Here is a 12478-nt window from a genome sequence, read left to right on the forward strand (position 1 = left end):
ACAGAGAGAAGTAATAGTTATTGAACATTATGTACATTATATATTGTGAATAAGAGATGGATTTCTTCCCAAAGCTAGCATCATGCTGTATGTCCAGAAATCGTCTACCACACATTTGAGATGCTATTTCTCTACATCTTGATAAATATCAGCAAATAGTGATTTTGGATGAAAAGTTATTAAAATGGTGAGTTTTCACTGAACGACCTAACCGTGGCGTGGCGGCCATCTTGAGCCATTCGCCCGCCATGAAACAGGAAGTTGTAACTCAGCTGTACATAGTCCGATCTGCCCTAGATTTCTAAGGTATGATGGTGGTACAGTCTTGAAGACATGTACATGAAGAAATATACTCATAGCCCCGCTCAAAGACGTTAGCCACGCCCCCTTTCATTACTCATGAACTGTTTGTGGGAGGTGTCATATCCCTCAGCAGAGTTCCTGTTTCATTGGTGAAGGTTAGCCCCGCCCCCTACACATTAGCCCCGCCCCCTTTCATGACTCATGAACCGTTTGTCGTAGACTCTTGTTGGAGGTGTCATATCACTCAACAGAGAGTTCCTGTTTCATTGGTGAAGGTTAGCCCCGCCCCCTTTCATAACTCATGAACCGTTTGTCGTAGAGTCTTGTGGCAGGCGTCATGGCGCTCGTCAGAGTTTCGGTTTCACCCTCCCCGGCGTCCCGCCAATACCCCAACGCACGAGGGGCGAGGGCCCGTTCATCGCTGCTCGCAGCTTTAATTTATATTGTTTTTACCACAAATAATGGTTACACCAAACAATAACTCCCACATGAAACCATGTCTTGATAGTGGTAATAAAAACATTTTTTATTCTCTATCATCAATAAATCCTATGATCATTTAAACCTTTCACAAATTTACAGAATCAAATAAAATCAAAATAAAATCGACAAAAAAAAAGTGAATCCAATTTATAAAAATCAGAAAACATTTTCTCTCCAGGTACACTGACTTCTAGTTCAGAAAATGGGACTTTTTACACCAACAAGCAGACGAAGCTTTCTGGAAAAACAAAGCAGAAGTTGTCAAAGTTTTGGAGCATCATTCAAACAACAAAACCAACAACAAATAACAGCAACTTTGAAAATAAAATGACATAATAAAAATCTGGAAACATATTTTCCCTGCGAGATTGACCAAAGGGGAGACAAAAAGGCAGACAAAAGACACTTAGACATAAATAAGAGTCCACATTCAAGAGGTTAAACAGGAGTGCTGATGTGTGACTGGTTTGAACACTCACACACGCACACTGTGTCATCAGCACTCCTATTCTGTATTTTTAGGGTTGCTTTGAAACATGATGGCCAGGCCCACATTTAATACAATAAAAAAAATAATAAGTTAACAAAATTGACATTACTTAGGGTGTGAAATTATCTTTGAAATGTGAGACAATAATATCAACTCTCACTGGAAAATGTTTGAAATGATAAACCACTATTTTATTTTTTATTTGCGTTCCTCAAAAATGACTGAAATGTTGTTCCCAATACCTTACGGCTCTTCATCGGGTGCGATGTAACAAACACATGTTTTTAAATCCCAGTCAAGTTCTCAAAGTTTCCAAGACATCAAATAACACACTGATTTTACAAGGAAACACATAAAAGACTGTACTATACCATCTTATCTTATCTTTTTGGTAGGAAGCTTACACTATAGAAAATGTAATTTTGTTTTGAATAGTTTACTAAAAATAAGCATTATACAGTTTTGATAAAACCTTTAAGGATCATATTTTTGTTCATGGGGTTCAAGCAGTCAACAATGTTCCTCTTGTTATTCTAAATGTTCCATATACTGTATGGTATATACCAAGTTTTTTTGTAATGTCGGAACCTTCACATAAAAAGGCAAACTCTATAGGTCTTGTGCATTTTATCATTCATTATAGAGATATGTTGCTAGAATTCAGCACATGTTGAGAAACCTCAGGATCTTGACTTGTATGTAAATTAGGTTCTCTGGGATTGAATAATGCCTGTGAGCAGCTGAGCAGCTTCATCCTTAACTTGAAACAGTGGGGTTGAAGACATTGGAGGTACGATATGATTCAGGAAAGGACTGTTGATGATAAGTCAAAGCATTATGGAAATTCTGGTAATCAAGACTACAACATACTGAGCAACTGTGGGTGTTAGGTCAAAGTCACCACTTATAAATAAAGTATCTGGAAAATAAAAGTAAAATTCATCTGTCCTGTACAAAATACAAGGCAACAAAAGATCCCGCCACAAAGTTTTACTAACTTTTAGTTATTTCTGATGCCTAATATTAGTTAATGTTTGCGCTCAGCTCACCAACACGATTTCCAGTCTAGTGCAGCTTTAAGTTGACTGATAAATTTTAGCACAGCTACCGAGTAGTTCACATGTGCAAAGCACAACCCAATGTTCCTGCTTCAAGGAAATCCACAAAATATACAGTCCATTCAAATCAGCGGACCGCTTCACTGTGTCAGAAGCGACTGAGCGTCGGGGGAAACTGGTGTACACAGAATCAATAAGGCATGCGTTATAATAAAACAACATCGTTGATCTACTAATATCATCCAGGGGTTCCAAACTATTCCCTTCATTATAATCTAGAACTATTTTTCTGTTTTACTGATCCCAAATGTTGAGCACAGCACACATTGTGACACTTTGTGGTCTGAAATACAGCTGAAACTGAAAGCCACTAAAATTCCAAAGCAATTCAATAAAGTGATGCTTCGGAGATGATAGCTCATTGATCAAAACTGTCCAGTTACAGCAATTACAATATAGTATGTTTAAAACCTGACAGCTAGTCAGTATATAATCCAGAAGGTGAATTTGCCCATTTGTTATGTGGCATGTCTATTAAGCCAGCCTCACTTTTTACAGCATTTTTGGCTACACGTAAATCAAAAGAAGCTGCCGTTTTTTTAATTTTTCCTCCTAACTGGACTCAGCAGCCAAACAAAAACTTCAGCACATTTTCCGAATGTGCTGTAGTTATGGAAAGCCTCATTTGCAGTCAGCATCCTTTTTACGAGAGACTTTCTGTGTACAGGAGGAACTTAAGGCATTGTTGAAGATGCGGTTGAACCTGTGCTACAGAGTTCTGTCATTGGGATCACTGAGATCACTTACACTTACTACAGTATTTCACACCTCATAACCCTATAAGGGTGTGCAAATTATCCTCACTTATAATTCATCATTTAAGTTACAGTCATTACAGAGTGAACATAAACAACACATCTAATCACATAATCAAAAATCTACTGTTTTCCTGGGATGTTGAGATGTCCAATTTTTCAAGCCAACCGGTGTCAAGTCTTGAGATGAGACCATAAAAACACCTTGGGGATTTATGTATACAGTGAAATATATGTGAATGGAAACCATGAGTGTACATGCTTGGCTGACATTTGCATCTATAATATATCATATGACAACATGTAATCAAATCAAATGTACAGAATCCAATTAAGGTGACAAATAAAAGACAGTCCAGGAAGCGAGTGCTTTTGAAATTGACTGCCCCGCCTAATGTCCCAAGTCTTTCTTCTAGAGATGGGTTTGTTTTGTGTTCTCTGTGTTTGGAGGGCTGCATTAACCTGTATGGTGCTGTTGTGCTGAGGTGTATAAGGGGTCCTGCTTCCTTATGTGGTGTGTGGATTCTTCTCCGACTACAGCCATGCAAGAAAAAAATAAAATTGTGTTAATAACACAAGCATTATATATTTATATTTTCTATTGATATAGCAGGCCTACATTAAAACTGTATTTTCAAAAGATCTAAAAAGCTGCATCACCTTTCATAAAGAAAGGTGCGTCAAGCACAAAAACATTACAAATGTCCAACGGTAAATGCTGTGTTAGTGATATAGTCAGCTGAACTGGAAAATCTGAAATTTGAAACCAGATTTATTTCCGTGATTTCCTTAATTACCATTCCCCGAGGAAGATAAGAACAATGAAGATACAGCATTATTATGTTCTTATTATTATTATTATGTTCCCACAATCACCTATTTGGGGCAGACTTTATAAGGTAACTTCATCCTACTGTAAAACCGGTTTAGCCACAAGTAGCTGCACTTCAGATTAACCTGTGCTCGCTTTACAGAAATCAGATCTATCTTTGCATACGGTTGTGTTTTAAACCTCTGAAAGAACAAGTTTAACTGAACCGACAGAGCACCAACAGCCTCATGATGATCGACGTTGAACTGTTGTCAATCTGCTGCCGGGAAATATATGATGATGATCGATCTCGGAGATCAGCAGACATGAGCAAATGTCTGAACTAAAACCTTGCAGTGATTCTTAACAATTACAATGAGTGACATGTTGAGTCGATGTCATTATACTATAAAAACATGAAGAACAAGAAAGCGAGTGACTGTCAGTGAGGAAGACATCTGTGTGTGTGTTTCAGTGTGTACCTTAGATCCGAGCAAGCTCAGCTTGTTTGTCTGCTTCAAACTCGCCTTCGTTCTCATCGTCTCCATTGTAGTCGGCCAGCTCCTCCTCCATGTCTTTATCTATCGGAGAACAATGTTGGTATTACCAGGAAACACACACACAAATCCCTTTTCAGCACAGTTTCTTAATCTTTATCCGCAAATAACTATCTTTAACTCAAACTTAAGCCTTCAGCTGGTGAACTGCACTTAGATAAACCCCAAATAGGAGACTGAGGATATACTCACTCCCTCAGCTCTCTCTCTCTATATACACACACCTATTCTATCAAGACACACACATACCTATATTTTCAGCCAGTTTACTGTGCTGTTGTTTCTCCAAATCGACTCCACCCACGACTTGCTCGTCTGCGTCATATTCGTCTGGCTCAAGTTTCAGACCGTTAGGAGTCTCATCTGCCTTCACCCGGCTAATCAGCATGCCTTCCATCCCAGGGTCGGCCTCTGCAGATATTACCAAATTGTTGTTTAATTTGATCAAAATGTCATGCCTGGATAGGAATAACAAATTAGTTCACTGGTTTCAGCCATCTACCTTCTGTCTGGGCGCCCTCTTCACGAGCATCCATCACCTCCATGTCTTTATCCTCAGTCAGGTTGTTCTTGAAAGGTTCGCTGGTCTCTGCCTCACCCTCCTCTGTTTCCAGAGCTTCCTCTGGTGGGAGCAAAATGTCTTGCTTGACTGCAGCAGCAGAAGGAACAGACTGGTGCTCTACTTTGGAGAGATCCTCCTCAGGAAGCAGGTCCGCTGGGGCATCTTGACCTGGTAAATAACAAGGCATGAAGCAAGTGTGAGAGTGTACACCTGTTGTTGCAAATCTACATAAAAGTCTACAAGATATGCAGGGATGCACAAAATGCAATGGATATACATACACACACATAAATATGAGTGTTATTGCATGCTTTTAGTTCAATTTCAGTTAAGTCACCTTTATCCATGGTGATCTCATTGGTCAGCAGTTCAGGTAGATCATTTTCTTTAGGCTGAGAGAGGCTTGGTGTGTGGCTTACAACAGTTGATGTCTTCACTGCATCAACTCCAGCCATGACTCCAGCTCCATCTTCTTTTGCTGTTCCATCCACTGCGTTTTCCTGATGAGGATTAAACATCATCATATACCACAATCCTTGTTTACGTCATCAAAACTACTGCATGGACAACGCAGTATGAAACTTCAAAGTCAGTCAATGCTATTAGATCTGTTTATTATGTACACTTAGAGACCAGAAAATCAGAAACCCTGGCTCTGCATTTACTGTAAGTGGACCAGTCTTGTCCGTTTTGCTAGATAAATAGGTGCAACATAAACTCCATTTCTCAGATTACATGTTAACAGACTACAGAGAATGATTACAATCAGAATCCAGTTTATTGCCAAGTAGGTTTTCACGCACAAGGAATTTGCTTATGTAGGACGGAACCTGCCAATATCTGATATAAATAACACGATAAATAAATAAATAAATGTCATTAAATGAACCAACAATAATATTAAAAATAAATGTAGGCCTTAATTAATTAATAAAATGTGACAAATTGATATTTTCTGTCTTAATTTGCTTCTTCATTTATTTATCTTCGTATTACTTCCCCTATCTATCTACTCTTCTATTTAATTTGACCTTTAATTTATTTATTTCTATTAACTTTTGAATTTATTTATTTTTGCATTTAATTAAAATGTATTTATTCATGTATGTATTAAATTATGTATTTATATATTTCTGCATGCTTTTACCTTTGAAATTCCCCCCTATATATTTCTTTATACATTTGTTTTTACATTTCTTTATGCATTTCTGCCTCATTAAGCAAATGATAGGGCTACAATGAACTAAAGAGTGGATCAGGCTTTATATCGCCAATACTTGTGAATTTACAAAATGGCTCGATCGGACCTTGCCCTCATGGTTGACATACTTTCACAGGGTTCACTGTCAAACAGGAAATAAACTTACCTGTGACGAGACACCTGAAGGAGTGATGAGCTTCTCCATCTTCTTCTGAACTTCAAGTTTAACAGCAGCCACTCTCTCATCACACAACTCCTTCTGGGACAGGACCTGGGACTGACAATGGGTCCTACACATGTGTAAAACACACACAGACACACACACACGTACACATTAACCGGGAATGACCGATTCATATTCACTGGACTGAGGCGATTAATAAAGCTGAGCTAACGATTGTGGTTATTGTCAATTATTTATACCAAGAGGGCTGCAATTAACATAGATGGAGATTCATCTTTATCTCCTTTCAAACAGACCTGTATAAATTAAGGAATCTTTTTCTTACATGTCATAAGTGAGTTTGTTGTTGAGGGTTTTGATGTTGCCTTGGCAACCCTGCAGCTCCTTCTGAAGCTTTCCCAGGTCATCACTTAGCTGATTCAACTGACCTACAGTACAGACACAAACAACACATGAAGAGCCACGTAAGAACTGAAGTTTTTTCTGCAGAGCTCTGTTGGCTGCTAACGCAATGCAATTTTTGAGAAATAGAGGTCAACAGTTGGTTACCTTTGAGTTCCTGTATGGTTTTGGTACTGGAGGAAATGTTCTGCTGCAGTGTGCCCTAGAAGTAAAAACACAGAAACTATCAGTATTCGCAGTTGCTTTACAGTTGGTATGTTTCTTTTGATAATGTGAGTTTAGAGTGAGCAGAATCAAAGTCCCTAAAATTCCTCTGTGGCAATTAGTTTATAGATGATAGTGTAACGTGCAATTTGTCCCTGTTGCATTTTGTCACCATTTAAACTGCCTGTAGTGTTATGTGTGTGTGTGTGTGTGTGTGTGTGTGTGTGTGTGTGTGTGTGTGTGTGTGTGTGTGCACCTTCTCTTGGCTGCAGGTGTTCTGAGATCCTTCCAGCTGTCTTTTGTAAAGGCTTTCTATGTGGCTAATCTGCTCCTTCTGTCTCTGGATCTCCTCCTGGAACTCATTCTTCTTCATCTCCACCACTCCTCGCTCTGCTGCGCCACGTCGCACCTGGCCTTCCAACTCATACAGCTTAGTCTGTATCACACACACAAAGACAAAGGTAAGGCAATGACAACAACAATCTGACTGTGCAGTGAAAAATGAAAAAAGAAACACTGGGTATTTACAGATTGACAAAAACTAAAGACAAAATATAAAGCACACTGGCTGTGTTTCGGGAGTTTCTTCTTTATGCCACTTAAACCCAGGACAGTAAAAAAAAAAAATCAGCAACTATGCTGCAAAGATTTCTACGAAACAGCAGAAATGTTTGGGCCTTAAGTATATTCCTGTTGCAAATAAGCAAGGCCCATTAGGTTAGTTGCTTAGTGACTCGCATTAAAAGGATGTGGTTTGAAAGATGTAATATACAAAAAGACCTTCCCACACGCAAAACCCTGAAACCCTGAAAAAACATAAAACCAAATGAGGAACTAATGAGGCCTTTCTTAACTTCTGTTTCATCATCATTACACAATATGTGAACTGTAAACACAACGTTTAGGAGAATGCTAGAAGCTGACATTTTCAAGATCTATTCTGAGAGAAAATGTGAATTGATTGGTGACGATTTCCAACAAAAGATGCTTCAAACTACATTCAATTTATAATCCATGTAGTGTTCACTCCAGAGCACAAGCTAGCCTTTAAATAACTTAAGGTTTTATAGCATTTTTAAGGTGATATTTGCATTGTCCACTACGGTTAGAAAACCACAGAAACACACACACACATAATCACTTATAGATGAACCTACCTGTAGCTCCAGGTTGCGAGAGCTTGACACCCAGTAGTTAAAGCCAAGAACCAGGATACAGGCAATCAGAGCGCCAATCATTAGAGGGGGTGATCTTCCTCCACGACGCCCGTTTCCCAGCCCACCCATAGCTGCCTACAAACTGGACACACACAAACCACAACCGGGGTCAGCACACTTTCCATTAAATCTATAATTACATGTTTTAAACAAGCATTTTCTGTCTGTGAGCCCTGAATCACATCTACTATTTGAAATTGGTCAGCTGATATGGGGCTAGTTGTTGCTGATAACATGACTAAGATCATTAAAGGAGTCTACAGGTGTTTTGGTTTTGCAGGTTGCTTATAGACATGTAACAAGCTCACATGCCAGGCCTGCAAGTGGCAGTGAGCTACTTCTGCTTGTAAGCAAGCTATTGTCACTCCATGGTGTCAGCAAAAACACAGAATACAGGAAATGTTATCTGATCATAGACGTACTACGTGCAACTTTGTTTTGAGGTGCACAAATATTAAGACCAAGTTTTAGAGAACATTCATGATGACACATGTGCATTGTATTGCTTAATACTGAACACTATGGAGCAAGAAGAAGATCTCAGTTTGTTCCCAACAATCCTGTCTCAGTTAAAATACCTGCAAGATGCTGAGAAAGCACACAATAACAGGATATTCCCAGGGACACATAGGTGCTAAAACACACAACAGGTATTCACCCTTACCAAAAATCTTAAGTCTGATATACTTTCACTTCACTGGTACAGTATCATGTTGTCTGGTGGTGGCAATGCATAATGCAAACCAATAGGTTCAACCCTGCCTATCCATGCTTGGGTTCCTCCCATCATGCAAATAAGACTCAGGTGCAAACAATGGTTTAGAATAGTACAATGTAACCTATAACGTAATTTACTTCATGCAAATTAATCATAGACCAAAAAATACAAACACACGCCATAGTCAAATCATAATCGGTGGCTATAAATCCAACACCACAAAGAGATACTTTTATGTTTAAAGGTCCCATATTATAAAAAAGTGAGATTTTTGTGTTTTTTATTATAAAGCAGGCTTAAGTCCTATATAAATACTGTGAAAGTATCTAAACACTCAATCCACAGGGAAATACACACAGCCCGTATTCAGAAACTCTGCATTTGAAACAAGCTGTCAGGATTTCTGCCCATTCGTGATGTCACAAATTTACAATATTTAGACCCTTGACTGAATTTTAAACGTAATGCGCTAAACGGAGCGTTTCAGACAGAGGGTAAATACAGACATATTCAGGCTGACAGTATGAGAAAAATAAAGTTTTTTTTTTAACATTACAGCATGTAAACATGTTCTAGTAGAAACACAAAATACAAGTATGAACCTGAAAATGAGCACGATAGGGGACCTTTAAGACAAAGTTAATACGTATAACGCTTAACAGTTGACATTTACCTTATAGGAGAAATATACTGGAAAAACAAAGTTCGGAAACTTGTGTTTGGTGGATTATTTCTCTGTTGTTACAATGCTAATTGGCATTGTATTTTACATCGTTGGAAAGCCTGTTTATTTACCTTCGCAATGATGTCCAACTTGTAAGGATCATGCATTTGTGGGATGAGCAGCACAGCTGATTATGTGGGTAGCACCCAAGAAAAATTTGCCAAAATGCTCTGCTAATGGCAAACAGTGCATTCTCATAAGGCTACCAGGAAGCCTGCAATGACTGCCCTTCACCGTCAGGCCCGTTTGCGCTGGTGTCGACAACACAGACAATGGAACCTGAACATGTGGGGGAATGTCATGTTCAGTGATGAGTCTAGGTTCTGTCTGCGAAAGTTGGATGGCAGGGTCAAAGTATGGAGACGACGCGGAGAACGCTACGCTGATTGTTGCACCGATGGAGTAACAGCATTTGATGGGGGCAGTGTCATGGTGTGGGGCGGCATCTCCCTCACTGGCAAAACAAGGCTTGTCATCATTGAAGGCCATCTCAATGCAGTGAGATATCAGGATGAGATTCTGCAGCCAGTGGCGATCCCATATCTCCACAATCTGGCCCCTAACTTCATCCTCCAAGAAACAACGCTCGCCCCCACAGAGCCAGGGTTATCACAGACTACCTCAACAATGTGGGAGTAGAGAGAATGGAACGACCTGCCAAGAGTCCACACCTCAACCCAATTCAACACTTGTAGGATCAGGGCGTGCTGTACGTGTTAGAGTGACCAACACAACCTCGTTGGCTGACCTGCAATGAATTCTGGTTGAGGAATGGAACGCCATCCCACAGCAACGTGTGACCAGGTTGGTGACCAGCATGAGGAGGAGGTGCCAGGCTGTTATGGCTGCGTATGGATCTTCCACCGCTACTGAGGCTCCTGACGGTGGATTCAATCAATAAAGTGTAAAATTTCCAATATGTCTTGTTTGTTCCTTGTTACTGATAGAGAGTTCAATCATCCAATCCACCAAACAACTCAAAACAAGAGTCAACACCAACAGGAGAATACACTGTTTACCATTGACAGAGCATTTTGGCAAATTTTTCTTGGGCGCTACCCACATAACCAGCTGTGCTACTCATCCCACAAATGCATGATCCTTACAAGTTGGACATCATTGCAAAGGTAAATAAACAGGCTTTCCAACGATGTAAAATACAATGCCAATTAACATTGTAACAACAGAGAAATAATCCACCAAACACAAGTTTCCGAACTTTGTTTTTCCAGTTTAGATGCCTCGTATTAATCTAGCTATAATGATGCTGGTATTGATGCCAATGTGTTGTCACACAGCAGCAGTAAGGTTACAGGAAAGGGTGGCACAAGGGAGTCAACCTCAGCTGAAGATTTCAATTCCAAGCCCTTCATTTTCATTGTAAGTACAACGAAATTAGATTGTGACAATCCCATCATAGGTGCTAAAAAAGATAATACAATAAAAAAAGAGATAGTGCAATTTAAATATAAATAAATATAAAAGATAATACAATAAAAAAATATAAAAATAGAATATGTATATTGATGAGATGACAGTTTTGCCAGAGTATTGCACAAAGTGTCCGTTAGATAATTATATAATTATTGCACAGAGTGACAAGATGACAAATATACAGTCTATCTATGTGATGACAAATACAGTCTATCTATGTGATGACAAACACTGGGATCACTGCTAGTAAATCACAGCACAGGCCTGAAATCAGGTTATACCTAAAACATGTAAAGCAAAGATAGTAACCAGACTGATCTTCTTCTTCTTCTTTTTACGCAACTGCTATCAGTAAACAGCAAACGACAGACAAAAGGGTAGTTCAGGTCATGAATTAAGGTTATAACCATAACGTTAGCTGATGTTAACAGCCATCACAGTAGTTTGTAGAAGATATAACGTTATGTTGCAGTATACTTTATCAAAATAATGACAGCCAAACCGACAAAGAAGATTAATGAACTAACAAAGCATAATGTGTCCCGTTTTCCTGTTTGAGTCAACGCTAAAAGCAACTAACATTGCAATATAACGCTGGTGTCGTTGGCAACCTATCTAGTCCCCAGTCGCCTCAGTTAGCCGCTAACGCTAGCTAACGAGTGTCTGTCTATAACTCACCCGGTTTAGACTCGACAGTCACAAAGCAGGAGTTCAATGTTGAGCCGGGTATATGGAGGGATACTTGGTGATATGTTTCACAGTCTAGCCGCGTTTCTCCAGTGTGATTTATGCCTAGAAGCAGCAGCGCTAGGTAGTTAGCTCGTCTCCATTATTGCCATACAAACAGCAGAGTCCCTCCGGTTGGTCTGCGGCTGGTTGAGCCTTGCAGACACAGGACACTCAGGTGGTGCCTTTGCGTGCTGTAGGGGAAAAAACGGCGTTTTGGATATCCCAGAGGTCTGTAAGCAAGCTGCGGCTCTTTAGCTCCTCTCCAGTGGCTCCCTGTGGCTTTATAAACATGGACATGAATTACTGTCTTTTGTTTACATTTAAATTTTAATGTATCATGTTGTAGGTCTATGGTAGGACGGTACGATGGAGTATAAGGGCCACATTGAGGAAACAAATAAATCTGAGATTTAGAGAATAAAGTCATAATATTATGAGAATAAAGTCATGATATTGGGAGAATAAAGTCATAATATTAGGAGAATAAAGTCATAATATTACGATATTAAAGTCATAATATTACGATAATAAAGTCATAATATTATGAGAATAAAGTCATAATATTGGGAGAATAAAGTCATAATAT

General features: G+C 39.2%; 1 protein-coding gene across 2 annotated transcripts; it reads right to left on the bottom strand.

The window, feature by feature from the left end:
- Window positions 1-804: 804 nt before the first annotated feature.
- Window positions 805-12033, bottom strand: golm1 (golgi membrane protein 1). 2 transcript variants are annotated; one of them, XR_012594259.1, is made up of 12 exons: window positions 11842-12032; window positions 8228-8369; window positions 7327-7506; window positions 7014-7068; window positions 6790-6892; window positions 6447-6570; window positions 5417-5579; window positions 5020-5247; window positions 4767-4928; window positions 4443-4541; window positions 3612-3683; window positions 805-1024 (listed from the first exon to the last, which is right to left on the bottom strand). XR_012594259.1 is itself a non-coding variant. In XM_074637799.1 (11 exons), the coding sequence occupies exons 2-10, from the start codon at window positions 8354-8356 to the stop codon at window positions 4444-4446; spliced, it is 1242 nt and encodes a 413-aa protein (XP_074493900.1). In that variant the 5' UTR covers window positions 8357-8369; window positions 11842-12033; the 3' UTR covers window positions 805-3683; window position 4443. The 2 variants fall into 2 exon arrangements, 1 of the variants encoding a protein (XP_074493900.1); XM_074637799.1 differs by having other exon boundaries at window positions 805-3683; window positions 11842-12033.
- Window positions 12034-12478: the final 445 nt, after the last annotated feature.

This window comes from Sebastes fasciatus, chromosome 6 (assembly GCF_043250625.1).
Source record: "Sebastes fasciatus isolate fSebFas1 chromosome 6, fSebFas1.pri, whole genome shotgun sequence".
Classification (NCBI taxonomy): Eukaryota; Metazoa; Chordata; class Actinopteri; order Perciformes; family Sebastidae; genus Sebastes; species Sebastes fasciatus.

Bases quoted from the DNA above. Each gene is read 5' to 3' on its own strand.
- golm1 (XM_074637799.1), bottom strand. From the start codon at position 8,356: ATGGGTGGGCTGGGAAACGGGCGTCGTGGAGGAAGATCACCCCCTCTA. The intron at 7,069-7,326 runs GTGCACACACAC...TTTTACTTCTAG, and splicing joins ACACCTGCAGCCAAGAGAAG to GGCACACTGCAGCAGAACAT. The intron at 5,580-6,446 runs GTAAGTTTATTT...AATCCTCATCAG, and splicing joins CTTCAGGTGTCTCGTCACAG to GAAAACGCAGTGGATGGAAC.